The following is a 16,222-nucleotide window of genomic DNA, read 5'->3' on the forward strand; positions in this document are numbered from 1 at the left end:
ATCGATTCGTTGGTGCGAATCAGCTATATTTTGACGTGATGAATGATTTTTCGCTTAATTGAATGATGTTGATCCAAACGAGCTGCTGTATTTGCACAGATTGAAAAATTGTTCGAGATTGGTGCCGAACTATGAGCCGTTTGTGGGGCGGCAATGGGAAACAGATTATTAGAGTAGCATTAGTATACTTTTGGGGGAAAATATTTTCATTAAAAAGGTTTTATTATTGTTACTACTATTTATTTATTTATTTCATCGAACATCGGACAGGGTGATAACCTAAAGAGACGAATTGAACAATGTTGGACGCATACGTAGACGCTCACGAAACGAAGATTGAGACATACCAAATTCATACATGTTGAAGTTTACATTAAATACGGTCACTGGGTCCGATTGACTAAAAGTAGTCCTGAAGCGAGCAGTCCGGATTATGTCTCGCTGCCATAGACTCCTAGAGGGCGCAAAAAAGTTTACGAAGCTAAGGAGAGCTGGAGCATCTATTTCGTTGCCGATCAAACCAGCTACAAACATACACTGAACTGTCGAACGACGAACTGCCAGTGGTTGGAGTCCCAAGAGAAGACATCGAGTGGGATAATCTGGGCGTCGATCGTAGGGTCTCCATGGGAGGAATCGAATGGCAAATCGCATAGCTTTTCGTTGTATTGCTTCTATGCGCTGGCATCAGATGTGTGCTGCGGGCCACCAAACAACACTTGCGTACTCTAAGCCTGATCGGACTAGGGAACAGAAGACCGTTTTAATTGTATAAGGGTCGCGGAACTCCTTTATCATACGAAATACAATGCCTAGCACTACGGTTAATTAGATTTGTCATGTGAGGTCTAAAGCTGAGTTGCTTGTCAAGAAGAATCCCTAACACATTCAGGACAAAGTCTCTAACACATTCAGCACGTTGAAGTAAACTATTGTCAATGTTGTAATCAAATAGGTTAATAGTGCTGCATCTCGTAAAGGACATTACTTGACATTTATCGACGGAAAAGGGCAATGCATTTCTACGGCACCATAAACTAAAAACATCAATTGCATGTTGTAACCGAGCACAGTTTCCACTATCTTTCACCGCGGTGAACAACTTGACATCATCCGCATACATCAGTATGTTAAAATCAGCAAGTAGTATTGCAGCATCATTGATGTAGAGAGTAGGGACACCAGCGGTCCGAGGATGCTGCCTTGAGGAGGAACGCCAGAGTTACTGGTGAAGGCACTATCCCCTAGCTTAATACTGTATGATCGATCAGATCGATAGGATTTGATCCATTTGACCATACAATTGTCAAAACCTAGCTTCTCTAATTTCGGCACAAGAATAGGATGAGACGCCGAATCAAAAGCCGCCTTCAGATCAGTTATCGAGGCCTTGATGGCGGATGTTTCCACGCCATCGTCGAGGATGTTTACACCTCGTCGTTTTAGCGGCTCCTCCATTGCCCTTCCACACATACGGGGCAAACGATCCTTCTGAGCATCTTCCTCTCGAACGCGGCTAAAACTTTACACATTTCAAAAATAGAATTGAACACGGGGTCCGGTGAGATTTGAACCTCGGTCCTGTCGTGTCCACACAAGAAATATTAAAATTGATAAATAGATGTTCAACAGACACAGATTCGACTAGACATCATGAGCGATAATAATGAGCAACAGTGATCAAAACAAAAACATCATGGCCATTATTTTACTGATAATATTCAATAATGTTAGTAGAAAATGGTTACATTAATGAGACATTTGATTTTACATTGGACTTTTTTCCAATCACAATTTTTTTACAACTCTCAACGCCAGCACACGACGTCATTAGACTTCAGAATTCTTACACCCTTGTGGTAATGATACTTCAAGACGAAATTCTTTTGCACAGTGAGAAAAAAAAAGCGAAACTCACAAATGCCACCAGGGCTCATGATAATGCCTTTTTACTCTCTGATTAATGTCTTTACATGAGCATAGGTGGTAGCATGACGGAAATGCTGTGCTGTGTGAGTTGGGTGGCAACTGTCGTTAATAAATGATGCTCATAAATATGATCTGTGATGCTGTGAGATTTTAATTTGCACGGCTTAGGCGCTGTGCGGCGTCATTAGGGCAAATAATTCTTAAATTCTTGGTGACAGTCCTACTTTTTGAAGATGATTAATTTTCAACATATTTTACATAGCTAGATTTGGTATGTTTTGTTCGTTTGATTTTTACATTGATGACATTTTAATGATTGCTAAACAGATAAGGTTACGGTTGCTTGGTAATGCACTATTTAAAAGCATAATGGCGAAACTATCTCATGGAAAGGATGGCATACAGAAGCCATTGTCTGAGTGTTGTTGACAGACGGAAAACTTTGACGTTGCTTTCACAGCCAATTTTTCACGCACCATGTCGTTGTTAACTAATGCGTGGTGCGTTGGTTTCGCCAGGCTATCGACACTAATGACGAAAATGGCGAGAAATTGACCATTTTGGTGTGGTCCGTGCTCGTTTATCAGCATTTTCGTCGTTTTACTTTGTGCTTTCGTTTTCCGTGGGGCTTGGTTGTGAGTGGCACTTATATATTTGTAAAGACTGCAGCTCTCGACTCTCATCGATCGATCCTTGATTTTCAGTGAGCTTTTGCGAGCATGATGGTGTAAAAAAAACGCAACTTGAGTTTTGGTGTGGAATAATTGTACGTTTCTGTTAGGGCGTGGACATCGGTTTCACCTGATTTGCATTACCTGGCCGAGATTTCATACACGTTCATGTGGCATTTTATATTTTAACAAAAAATAAAGATCGAAAGGTTCTACCGTTGGTTATTGCTTTATTTTGTACCTGGTGGTGTTTTTCATCATTTCGATCATTAATAGCCTTTTACCATTTACTGGTAGTGCTGAAAATTGCTGGAACTGAACGGTTTTTCTTTTTATTATTGTACGAAAATTTTAACTACAAACAACGTTGGTCACCTTCCTTTTGCCTGATGAGCTTCAGATGAGGATTGCTTTCGCAAATGGAAGTTTTATCGTGATTTTTTTGCTCTCCACTGGGTTCGGTAGCGCCGCTCTGTGGTTGGAAAACGTGGCGAGATAAAAACGTAATCTGTTAAGTGACATCATTGGACAGGCAGGCGCGCGCTGTGTTGGATGGGATGAGGGCGAAAATGTAAGCTAAGAAAACCGAAGGCTGGTTGCTTAGCATCCCCCATTTGCTATCTGCTGGATTTCTATCTTTCAGCCGACGTCTACAACGCACCTTGATAGAGATAAAGTATCATGAAAATTTATGCGATTCCCATGCTGTGTTCACCCTCGAAGATGTCCTTTCTTTCTACTGTTGTTAGTTTTCTGGTTCAGCACTAGAATTGTGCCGTCTTAAGAGAGAGAATGAGAAATAAAAATGTTAAACGAAATGTTCAATGCCTGAGAGCAGAGTACTCTGATAAAAAGTAACGTAATTGTTATGTTACGGATGTAAAATTTAAGTAAGTTTACATTAAGTCGCAATGCTTGCATCAGCACGCAAATACGCAAAGTCGCAAATACGCAGAACGCAAAGTCTGACAGAATTTTGCTGTGAATTTACTTTTGATAAATGCAGACATGATTTTGTCGGTCGGCCAACGGTGGCAGTTATGTGCAATAGTCCCTAAAATATTTCGTTGCCTCGCTTGAACAACAGCTTCAACGATGCGCGGCTACAGTTATGTATAGCCTTATTAAGTTTGAATAATCTTATTACAAACTACTTAGTCTCCCTCGGTTTTACCTACCGCAGTCGCAAGCATTTGCTGGAACTGATTGATTAAACTAACTTAGACTTTCTCTTTGCGTAAATCCGTGAGCAGTAAAAGTGACTGTCTCGGAAGAAAATCATGCCCGGAAAAAGCCAGAGGGAATGAAATTTATTCGTACACGATTCATTCTCATTTATCACAGCGTCCCCATGCAGCTACGAACCACAGTTTTCGTACTTAAGCAAGCAAGCAGCGAATTTGTTGTTGTGGCTAAGGAAGCAAATTAACCGTGGGCTGGTGTCAAAATGTTCTGCAAGGTCGTTTTTTGTGTGTTGCGATTTCTAGGAATGGTGCTATGCAGAGCAGCAGAATGACTTAGACAAGAAACGGCGGTGAATAACAAGGATCAGACTAGTCGCTTTTTGTTCGCATCGCTTAGGCAATAAGTTTGTATTTGTTTAGAACGGTGATGATAAAAAATGTTTGATGTGCAGAGGCGTGTTTTCACACAAAATTGTTTCAGTTCGATGGTGTGTTTGCGTTGTGTTCCATTCTTTTAATCAACAAGGTTGAAACCATCCAGCCGTGCTATGATTTGTATTGAGGTGGAATATTTTGTGCTACTCTTCTGCTCATTTTGGAGCAAAACAAAAAATAAAAAATTAATTAAACACCGAGTGCTGTCACCAGATTATCGCAAAATGTGTTTGACCAAAATGTTGAAGTGAATGAAGAAGCATGGTGCCGTTGTGAAAACTTTCTTTGTAGAAGCTATTTAAATACGGAATGTACTTCCTGAAAGTCTCGATAAGACTTTCCGTCAAAAAACTTCCGCTTGTCACTGTGTGAAATACGCCGTAGGGTATGCAAAATGCAACAAATCACTCATGGATTTTACAGCGGAATACTCGTATGCATGGAATTGGACAAATATTATCTTTATACCGTATAAAGTCGTTGTAACGTGTTTGATAAAGTACTAAGTGTGTATTTTATCTAATTTATTTCAAGTCTTTCACCTTTCCGCTTGATAACGGCCCGCAGACGCTTTTGGAAACAACTTCAATCGGCATTTCCTCCCATATCTTAAACAACCGTGTCTTGAATCCTTCCAAATTTACATGTTTAACGTCTTTCTTCTTTACAACAACGCTACCTATCTCCACGTATCGCTTGATGATCCGGTAGATGAATAATCGACTCAAATTGAGATGAGAAAGTTTTTGCCTTATCTGAATGTTTATTAAACCTTGCAAATGCACATTTTGAACTTGTTCGCGACATGAATCCATTATAGCTTACTAGAAAGCTGAACTGAACACTAAGTGTACGTTTTGCACAATAAATAGTAAACAAGTTGAACTGTCAAAACATACCCATGTGTTTGACCAAAATGGGTTAAGAGATCAGGTGAGCTCATAGCTTTGGCGCCTAGGCCATATTGAATGAGAGTTGGACAGGAGTGGATTCGATTGTACTATGCACTTTTCGCTCAACACAACGGCACACCACATACGATTGCACACGCATACTACTGTGTCCGAAAAGTAAGGTGACATTGGATGTCAAATTTCGCGCGCCAAAAGAAACCCCTTGTTTTTATTTTTCGTTTGTCAATATGTATGTGTTTGACAGTTCTGCCACGTTTCAGTTTGATAATGCACCTTTTCATACAGCCATAATTTTGAGGGAGTTTTTCGCAACAACTGGTACCCATATTGTTCCGAAACCGCCGTATTTGCCAGATTTGGCACCAGACTGGCTGTTCAACAAGCTAAAACAGCCGCTTCGGGAACACCGTTTTGACACTGTCGAGGAAATAGAAACTGCAGTGACGGCGGAAGTGAAGGACAACCTAGCTTCTGCGTTTTCCATCTGCTTCGAGGAGTGGTGCATTGCATCCGAAGGGGATTACTTTGATGGGGATGACCTTCATTGGATATACTGAACCACTTCCTCTTTCTCTTGATTTAGTGAAGTAACGCAGTCCATCGATTGGTTTAATTACGTTTATTGGTACTACGTATGTCAATAGAAAGTCCATATAACGTGGAAAGGGTCCGGATAGAATTTGAACTCCGGTCCTGCCGTGTCAGGCTAGGCTCCGCTTTCGGACCGCTCCCAACTGAACCAAATCAAAACTGAATCAAATTTATTTTGCCCACTTATTGATTGTTTTAAAATTCATGTCGAACAGTGTGATTTTATGCATTTTATTTTATTTTGAGTAGAGCTACGTTATCCAATTTTTTAAAATAGAAATTGCCGTTCTTCTGATGACGAAAAAGACCATTGAATGTCTTCTTGATAACATCGGATTTCAATTTAATTCCAAATCACTATCAAACCATAGTACAAAACATATGTACATAACCTTGAGTGCCATTTTAGCGCACTAATTAGGCAATAATGCTCTCCTATTCAAGAACAGGCTTAAGTCAAGATGCTGTGAATGAATGTATACAAGTGTGAAAGGGAATATGTTCAAAGGTGGCTAGAACCAGTCTGTTGTAAAATGGAATCAAGGAATAATCATTTCTGCCCGAAATCATCACAATATAAAATATACCTTCAGCTCTGTAATACCCTTTTGGTGGGAGGCTTAGTTAGAAATTGGTGGCGATGTTTGATTGCCACTTGCACGGGTTACAGCATGATAAATGAGTGTACACTTTCCCATCCGCTATCATTCTTCAAACACACGCTTACACCCATCAACCACTAGCAGTAGTGCCGTAGTGTGGAGGAAACCCGTTGTTCAGTGTGTTTTTGGTTGTACTGCCTTGAGGATATTATTGCTTCACCATGCGGGCGAGATGATTCTTTCGCGAGCATTTCTTTCTTGTATCAACTGAGCAAAATGCTTTCTTCAATCAACAAACACATGAATGCCATGCCTATACTAACACTGCCTGGGAAAAAAAACTCGCCCAAACCCGTTGTGAGAGTTGCCACTGAATAATGGGCCGGTCGGCGGTGGTGAGTGAGGGTGGCGAAATATTGCCAGCAGTTTTCCGACGGTTTTCCGCATGTTTTCATTTTAACGAGTGCTTGAAAGAAACTGAGTGCACTGCAGAAGCTCGCCAAAAGGGGGTAGAAGTGGAAAGGCCAGCAAAGGATGGAACCGGTGTTATTGTTACGCGTCTTCGACAAACAAATTTGCTCCATCATTAATTATGGAATAGCTCGTTGAACAAACATCGAGAGGCATTATGTACCGAGCGAAAGGTATGGGTAGACCGACAACGGTGCTCCGAGTGGACGAGTTTGGTTTTCGTTTGCCACTACGAAAGGGACGTAGACATGGAGACACCTGAGACACGGGATATTCTCTCATCTTTCCAGTGAGGGCAGCAGCACACTACGGCACTGCGTGGTCGAGCGGGATCTCCCGTACGAAATAGCTCGTCGGTTTACGTATGCTGAATAAGGTGGTGATGCTTAACCAGTCCAAGGTTAAGGTAAGGGTTGGTCGGGACGAGCAATCATTGAAATAATGGAAATAATTGAAAGGGCACATGACCTTAGAGTTCCAAGAGCAGCTAGGAACCGGGGTGTTTTGGCATCCTGGGGGGGTCACATACACGTGTAGGGGCACCTACCGCTCCATCGTCGTTCGTCCGTCGCCATAGTAACAAAAACAACATTGTCGATAAGGTATGGCTTGTAGTAGAGCACAGGCAAACAGGACGAGATGGAAAATGTACGACTGTGGCAGGACTTTCCGTTTGCAGCATAACAGAACGTACTTGTTTGTCTACCAGTTTGGATGGGTTACGCGTTGAAGTTTGTTTGTGTTTGTATTTGTTCTCCCGAACCAATTGCTCTCTCCCTGGGTGTGGATTCTTGAACCGTTCAACATGCGCCCCTTCCGAGTACCTATACGGTACATATCTGCGTACGTACCTGATAGTTCGGATGGGATCGTAGCTTGAAGAGCTTCGTATGTTTTGTCGGCTTGTTCTGAATGAGTTAAGAACATTTGATACCGTTTTGTGTAATCTTTTGCACCCACGATGAAGCTTACGGACGCTCTCGCTTTGTCTAGCGATGAAGCCACGGGTACTACAGTGGAGCAATAGTATCGTTTTGGGAGAAGTAATAGCGTGTGTCACAAAGAGCCCTCTTAGTACCGTGTTAATGGAGAATGTTTGACTTTGTAGCTGGCGCAATGACTTGGTGAAACATGCCGAAAAGTGTCGCGATCGGGCCGCTTAAACACACACACACACAAGAATGCCGCGTGTTGAGTATTTTTGTCTTTTTACAGTGTGTCACACTGGCGTCAACTGAAAAGGCAAATTTTTATATGGAATGGGATGTTCTGAGGTGCTTTACTTTGTGTAGTATATTTTCAAAAGCATAAGTTTTTTTTTCGTTTTGTTGATAGTAGCATATTCGTTGTAAATTTTCTGTAAACATCTGCTTTTCTCTTTTTGTACGTTATAGTTAATTATTCAATTTATTTATTATGTTCAGTTGTTATGTTCCGCCAACAATGGCTTAACAAAAAGTATTCTTAAGTAACTATTGGGAAGAGGAGGTAGAGGGTGCTAGAAAGGATTGTGAAGAAAGGATGGAAGATTTCTTGAAGACGAACACCTAGTCAGACAGGTGGTAAGTGTTGTTGAAGGCCGATAGAGCTCTGATAAAGGGAGGCGGGATGGGATATATGTATAAAGGTCTGTCGTGAAAGCGACGGGAAGGGGCATAAAGGAGGATAGCGGACAGGAGAGATGGGACATCTAGTTCATTTCGTAGGAGCACTGCAATGAAGCTAGCACGGATATGGAAATGTCTTTCTTCCAAGGGCTCAACCCCAAGAAGGCGACAGGGAGGGAGGATAGGGAGGGAGAGCCAGATGATAACCGATAAGGAAGCGTTGAACACTCTCCAGTATGGCCATCGCGGTTGAGCCTGGAGGAGTCTAGATTACAGCTGCGTATTCGAGGGAAGATCAACAACAGTAGAGGGACTTCAGGCAGAGGAGGTCACGGATTTCGGACGATAGCCTAACAATCAGGCCTAGTGATTTGTCAGGTTTTCTGATAACATGGTTAACGTGGGTGTTGAAAGAGAGTCAAGCCACACACCTAGATCCTTTGCTGAAGATATCCGACGTATAACTGTATCACAGAGGGTGTAACTGAATAACATGCCTGGGGATCTGGTAAACGAAATCATGCAATACTTGTCAGGACATAAGATTAGACCGAAGGAATCTAGGTTTTTGAAAGTTTTGAAGGTTCAACAGTCAGCGGACGAATACACAGGAAGGATAATCTTGAAATCACCCGCGTAGAGCAGGAATCCCTCGAAGGGGAGGATAAAGCTACAGTCGTTAACATATAAGGTAAATATAAGAGGACTAAGAACACTACCTTGAGGAACTCCAGAGGAACCTACGAAAGAGTCGGACAAGCACGAGAACAATTTGACTCTATACACTCTGTTACAAAGGTAGGACGAGAACCAAGACAGTAACCGACCTCTGATCCCGAGTCTTTCGAGTTTGGAAAGCATCAGATCGAGGGGTATACTGTCGAAGGTAGCACTAAAATCGGTGTACGTCAGTTTGACATCTGGATACCAAGTTAAGAAGAGCAGAAGATACAAGACACATAACGTTCGAGGAGGTTGTGCGTTCGGGAATAAAGCCATGTTGGCGAGGGGATGGATGACCAACAATGACAGGAAGGATGGAAGTGTGAACAACCGATTCAAGGATTTTGGAAAGAGAGGAGAGCAGAGATATAACCCGGTAGTTGGAGCATACAGAGTGGTCACCTTTTCGGAAATTTGGTACCAGCCATGTAGACTTCGTTGATGGGTCTAATAAAGATACGCAACAAAAGAGGGGCGAAAAGGGAAGCACATTTTTTTAGGACACAGAAAGGGATACCATCGAAACCAGGCAATCTTAATCTTGTGTTTGTCATTCAGAATCGTTTTCCAAAGTGCTAAGCATCAGAACATCACTCAATTGCCAGCTCGAGGACTTTAAAAGGAAAAGTTTAAAGCATACGGAGGTGAACACTCCTAATTGAATTATAAAGCTATACTGCATATCCCAATGGGGGGACTGCATTGGTGTAATCTAAGAACATCAGGTAGGATTGAATTTTGGAAAAGTAAGTTCGCACCGACCGATGGAAAGGTGTCTCTGGTTACATACTTTATTCAGTCTAGCTGCAGATCAAATCCCCGTGAAAACTTATTCTATCTAAATGTCAAGAAGAAGACGGAAAGTGAAAAGAAAAGTAAGGCACTGTACTTAAAAACGTGGAAATGTTGTTAAAGGAAGTTAAGTGGAAAATTGCCACTGCATTTTGCTAATACCGTATAATTTTTCACGTTTTTTCTTCTTCCGTATAATGTCGGAAGTTTGTTGTCTTTTTTTTTGTACGGCATTGTCTTCGAGGCTGAGGGCGGGATCGATGAAACCGAACTATCCTCCCGGATAGACTGTGACGTGACCGGAATAATGATATTCCACGCCATTCCGCTCACAGGACAAAGTTATATCATCCGTCAGGGAGCGCTGGTAACGGAAAAACTGACGCCATTATACTGCTAAGTGTATGGCTCAAACATCTTACGCAATGATTCTGCAAGGCGTCCAGCGCACCAAACATATCAGCATGCATAGTGGTGCTATTGTCTTGTGCCGGCAGTCTGGGTAGGCATTTGAGCCAAACTTGAGCTAAAAGCAGACAAGTTCGTAAGTTCATTGGATCCAACCTAGTATGTGCTTACTTAATTTGATTTTAATGATGGTGCCGGCCGATGAAAATCGTGAGGCTCTTTTGGATGGAAGATTTCCGAACTAGACCGAGCCACAAGTAATCGGCGCAGTCCGCACGGGGTTTGGTAGTGCTGCTCTGGTGTATGGTTGACTTAAGGATGCTGCCTAACTTGCGAAAGGTTCATTTAGCTTGGTCCCTTATTGTGCATCTTTACTATTATCGACTTCTCGAACCTTCCCGGGGGGGAGACCTTTCCCTGTTCGTCGAACTAGTTGTATTACTATGGTGGCAATTTGAGCAAGGAAAATGTGCTTGTGGTTACACTAATTCGCCAGAGTTTATGGCGGTCCATGTGTTGCGATATGTGAGGGAGGTATGTAATTTACTTCGGTAAAGTTTGCTGGTGTGTAATTTTTTTTACCTTCAAATCGGTGAGTTTTTGACCTTGCTGGGCCTTGTTGTCGCACAGAGCATAACTTTCGGCGTCGTTAGGCTAGTTCTAAGTAAATTAAAAAAAGAAAACAATTTTCTTTTTTTGCGTGTTTTTTTGTTCGCCAAACAAGTGTATAATTCAAAAGTAAATGATAATGTTCTCATCCAAGCACCGATAACGTGCGAGTGAATAAAGGTTTTTGCACAATGTGAAACTCTGCCGTACAAGCAACTATCGTTTGATTCCGTTTGTTCGATGCACGCATGTTAAAATAATAGGACCCCTGGGGGGCATAGGGCGGTATCAATTTGGCACTCACAGTTAGACCAGTTATATTGAACAAGCCATGTAATGGGCATTGCTTGAGTACTTGAGGAAAATTTTCCTTTGCCAGATCGAGAGCAATTCGGGTGACCGGGTTAATGTGAGTGTTGGCATTTTTCAGCAGCTCACAGTATTCAAAAGTAGTGCCGTACAGCAAGTTTTTCGTCTGAAAGTATTGGGTGTAGAGATTGAAGCTAACGACAAGCTTTGCCGTCGGCACCAGTATGTCCAGCAACACGTCAACCACCTGTGGTTCGTTTCTGCATGTTAGGAGACGACATTGTATCAGCAGACTCGTTTTTGAATTCTCGTCCGAGCAGTCAAGACGTTTTATAAGGAGAGGCTAAAATGATTTTATTTTAATAAAAATAATATAGATTAATTTTCATGTCTGTGAAGTTTGTGTTAAAGTTTGACAGTTTCTTACTCGTGGCGTGTTGTGTTGTTCACAGTGAGTATGCACAATGATGTATACAATGGTGAAGAATAAATGCTCCTTCATAGCAGTAATCATCTTTCATACTTTTAGATGAACAGAGAACGATTCAACCGTCGTTAATTTGTAAGGAAGATACAAGTTTCTGCTCCAAATAAAGTATTCGGTTGTGTATATATAATATTCCATTGTACAAACAAGCGGTAATTATGTTGAACCATTAAACAGATTGTATCTTAAATTGTAAATAATAAGCCAATAACAATATATTGTAAACACACATGATAATTAACTACATTAGGAGGTTTAAGTGTCGTTTTATATTATTTTAAAGGTTCAGCTTGTTTCGTGTGAAGCACACATGTTATTTGCTGCCATATAGCCAAACCAGTTTTAGGGATTATCTCTCAGTACCTAGCGAAGTACATTAACATCAGCATAATGTTTTATTAGCTAAGAATGATGTCGTTAGTGGGCTGTTTTTCCACAGTCTCGTATTTCCAAATACCCAATCCAATAACTACTCCAACTGTCGTGCTTTGTTATGTCATTTTTAAATATGAACGATCTTCATGTCTCATATACGTAGGCTGCTATTTATATTTCTGGCCTAATAATGAATAAAACAATTGTTTATCGTCAGAAATGGTTTTATTCTTTTTTAAAGTGTTCTCCAGCATGATTCGTACACTTTTGCATGTGCTTAAACCAATTGTCGTAGCCCTTTTTCCACTCTGATTGAGATACCTCCAAAACGTGGTTTTTTAACGCTTCAGCAGCATCTTCTGGGGACAAAAATCGTTGATGTGCGCGAATGTAAAGAAGCCACTGGGTGCCAAGCCAGGGCTATGGGGCGCATGACCCATCAATTCGTCGCTTTCACCGTTCAAATGATGTGTGAGAGCTCGCATTGTCATGGTGAAGAATGATGCGTCTTCTGTTGTTCGGTTTTCGAATTTCTTAGAAGACTTCTGGCACACAAATTGTGGTGTACCGTTCAGAATTGATCCGTACTACGTTCTTCAAGTGGAACAGTCGCCACATGATCAGTTTTGCCGAAGAAACAGGCGACCATTTGCTTCGAAGTGCTTCTTCCACGGCTAACTTTCGTTGGATTTGGCTCGAGGGTGAACGGTTGATTGTTGTTTTGTTTCGGGCTCATACACATAGATCCATGATTCGTCACCTGTGACGATCTTATCAACGTCTTTTGAAGCACCATGATCGTACTTTTTCAACATTTCCTTGCATCAATCGACACGAGCTTTATTTTTAGCGATTGTCAACATGTGCGGAATTCAAAGACAACAATTTTTTTTACGACCAGGTGCTTGTGCAAAACTGTGTTTATGCTGGTGGAAGAAATGCCCTAAGATGCCTCTATCTCGCAGTATGTCACATGAAGATCTTTTACAATTAGATCTCGAACGGTATCAATGTTCTCAGACACAACGGCCAGTATTGGACGGCTTGCTCGAAAATCGTCAAAGAGCGAGAATCGGCCACGATTAAATTCATTATACCTGTTTTTAACAGTGCCATTTGATGGTGCTTCATCACCATACAAAGATTTGTGTTCTTCAAAACAGTCTTGTCTTGATAGTCCACGTCGAAAGTTGCGAAAAATGATCGCACGTGTCAATTCCATTTTTTTTGGCAAAACTGATTTGTTGAAGTCAATGTAAATATTAGAAGTGATGTACATCAAAACGTTGTGAGTGTGATTAAGCTCCAAAATGTTAAACTATTGAATAAAAATATCACATTGCATCTGTCAACAGTTCTTGTGGCTTAGGCCAGAATCTTATGTAGCAGCCCACATCAATATGTATTCATATAATAAGAGATTATTGATGATAATAAACAGAAAAATAAATTTCTGTTTTTACACAATGTTGGAAATGGGTTGTCACTTCTATTTTTTTATTTTTTTTTTAATATATCTATCAATTAAACTTTGATTCATTAAATATTCCCTTTGTGTAAGTGGCTTTGATATAAATAAATAAATTGAATTTTGATAGTCGTACTTTGTTATTATGCGCCCTAGCATTTTTATGCGCTTTAGATATTTTGTCTTTAGATCATTTTATATCAGCATCTAACGAACCGCTGAATACTGTTTGATTTCTTTTGTTGTATACTCGTAATTCCACGTAATACGAGCCCGGTATTACAAACGCTGGTATGAGCGTATCATCTACACGCACACCGGTTACGTTGAACAACTTACCGCTCCGGATAGGACAATCAGCGAGCAGCTGGGGAAAATGCTGTTGCGCATATTCTAGGGCAAACTTCGTTGCTGCATTTCCCACCGACGGTCGGTCCTGGCTCTCCTGACAGTATTCCATCGTCGCGGCTAAAAGTTGAGTGCGTGTCCGGAAGTATTTCATGTACAGGCCACCGGTAACAAATACTTTTTGCAAATTGTTCAAAATTTCCACCATAATCCCTGTCACCTGTGTTCCGTTGCGAAACGTCTCCATCTGGCAGTAGCGCAGCTTGCTGATCTCGTAGGGAAGCTCCAAGCACTGAAATCGTTTCACCAATATCTTTGAGCACAGAAATAAAGCTCATTTAAGTAAGTTGTTTTATAGGGTTTCTTGCAATATTGATCGGTACCCTTGTGGTTAACCCAGGGGCTGGTGAGTGAGTTACGACTAGTACCAGAACCAGGATTTGCAGACGTGCCATTGCTGACAGTTGTCTTTTAACTATTAGTTGATGGTTAAGTGTTACTCTTCAAACTGGAGGAAATATTTTGCTCAGGAATTGATTCTGCTGTTTGATTAAGCAGAACCCAAAAAAGCAATTAAGTAGTTAAACAAAGAGATGAGCTGCATATGGTATAATGAAGCTATCTCGTCTGCAGGTAATGTCATTTGCAACAGACCATGACCACTAAGCAGTAGTAACAAGTATCTAATGTAGATGTTAGATTACGCTTCACCTAGAAATAATGATAGAGAATGTAACAGATTTGAAAGAATGATAAATAATTAACTTAAAAAACTAAAAAAATTAAAGAACTCCGTATGTGATAAAGAATAACCTCGCATAAATACATTATTGAACATTATTGATTTCCTGGACATCATTAGTCCACATCCTGGAAGCATTATTGGACATCAGTTTCCTTAACAGCATTTCCAATTTGGTAATGCTTGATTTATTTCGTTAATCCGGATAACTGCATACATTTAACCCTTTCATCGTTTAGCGTTAATTACTTCAGTGAGAACAATGCCATAGTTCTGTTAAATATTGAAGGTGCAGAAACGGCAAACTCTGTTTCGTACTCGAACAACGTTTCGTTTCGTTTGTTGAACAATCTTTGTGATGCAAAGTACACACCGGGTGTTACGAACGGTGGTATCAGGTTCTTATCTACGCGCAAACCGCTCACGTTAAAGATTCCCGACAATGGGCAGGGTTTTAATATTTGTGGGACGTTGTGTTTGGCATAGTTGTAGACGAGAACCGCTACGGGATTCGCTTGACGAGATTCATTGTGCATTAAAAACTCGCAGTACTCAAACGTTGTACCGTAAACAAACATCATACTTTGACGTTGTTTCACGTACACGTTCGTGCTGAGATATATCTTAGAAAGAGCCTGTTTGACGTTTACGGCAATGCTAATTAATTGCGGCGAATGACGAGGGCTCTCTAAAATGCACTGCAACATTTTCATATAGGAAGGGTGTTCAGCGACACAATCGAGCCTTCGCAGAACCAAGGGCTGTAAGAGCAAGAGATATTAGAATTAGAATTGAATTCGTGTTTGGAGTTTTGTAAGAAATCTTACTTTGGAATTTCTGTGAAAGACATGTTCTGATGCAATCATGCCTACAATTATCAAACAGAGAGCAATACAGCGTTTCATTGCCGCTTTTGTCGATGGCCTGGAATGAACTGTGCTGAATGTTAGCAGGAAGCGATATTTGCTGTATTTACTGACCGGATCAGCGAGGCTTAACTAATGTATTTAAATCAGCGAAAAGTTTAATGTAATAACGCAAATAGCAAAAGTGTTTTTAAATGCCATGATTACTTCGGGCATTATACTAACATTAATAAGCGCGTTGAGCGCAATAACCGTAACAGTTTGTTCTATTATTTTGATTTGTTTGTTCAATGTTACTTTAAAATGTAAAATGATATCAACTGAAATAGATTTTTTAAATTGACAGCACGATTATTTTAGTTTTTTTATGATATTGAAACAACACAGCATTATTTGTGCAATCATTCTAAAACACCCAATGATTTGCAATTGTGAAATGATCGAATACGGCATCCACGCGAGAAGCGTTTGGTTCCGTTTGTTGTAGTTTCCAAAATTGGTGTCATACCTTCCGCCCGGCATAATTGATGGCTCTCAATTTTCATCTATTTTTACAATGGTAATGTTAATCATTCGGCACAATGTGAATTCACTTTAATCAAAGCTGGTGCCGAAAAGTTTCGTCCGACCGTGTTGATACTGCGGAAAGACCACAACATCGATACTCAGTGTATTATATTTAACATCATCG

The 16,222-nt window shown here is 40.7% G+C and overlaps 4 protein-coding genes across 13 annotated transcripts in view; 2 read left to right on the forward strand and 2 right to left on the reverse strand.

Annotated features, from left to right (window-relative positions):
• Window positions 1-16,222, forward strand: part of LOC126558244 (isocitrate dehydrogenase [NAD] subunit gamma, mitochondrial) — a 517,410-nt gene that overhangs the window by 31,842 nt on the left and 469,346 nt on the right. The gene's annotated exons all lie outside the window — the stretch shown is intronic.
• The window catches only part of LOC126556861 (low-density lipoprotein receptor), a 161,988-nt gene that overhangs the window by 23,459 nt on the left and 122,307 nt on the right, over window positions 1-16,222 (forward strand). The window lies entirely within an intron of this gene.
• On the reverse strand, window positions 13,766-14,378 carry LOC126559224 (uncharacterized). Its single transcript, XM_050215349.1, has 2 exons — window positions 14,307-14,378; window positions 13,766-14,236 (listed from the first exon to the last, which is right to left on the reverse strand). Exons 1-2 carry the CDS (start codon window positions 14,376-14,378, stop codon window positions 13,766-13,768), a joined length of 543 nt encoding a protein of 180 aa, XP_050071306.1.
• LOC126559154 (uncharacterized) lies at window positions 14,911-15,570 on the reverse strand. The gene is made up of 2 exons (XM_050215269.1): window positions 15,493-15,570; window positions 14,911-15,426 (listed from the first exon to the last, which is right to left on the reverse strand). The coding sequence occupies exons 1-2, from the start codon at window positions 15,568-15,570 to the stop codon at window positions 14,911-14,913; spliced, it is 594 nt and encodes a 197-aa protein (XP_050071226.1).

The sequence above is a fragment of the Anopheles maculipalpis genome, chromosome 2RL (genome assembly GCF_943734695.1).
Source record: "Anopheles maculipalpis chromosome 2RL, idAnoMacuDA_375_x, whole genome shotgun sequence".
Classification (NCBI taxonomy): Eukaryota; Metazoa; Arthropoda; class Insecta; order Diptera; family Culicidae; genus Anopheles; species Anopheles maculipalpis.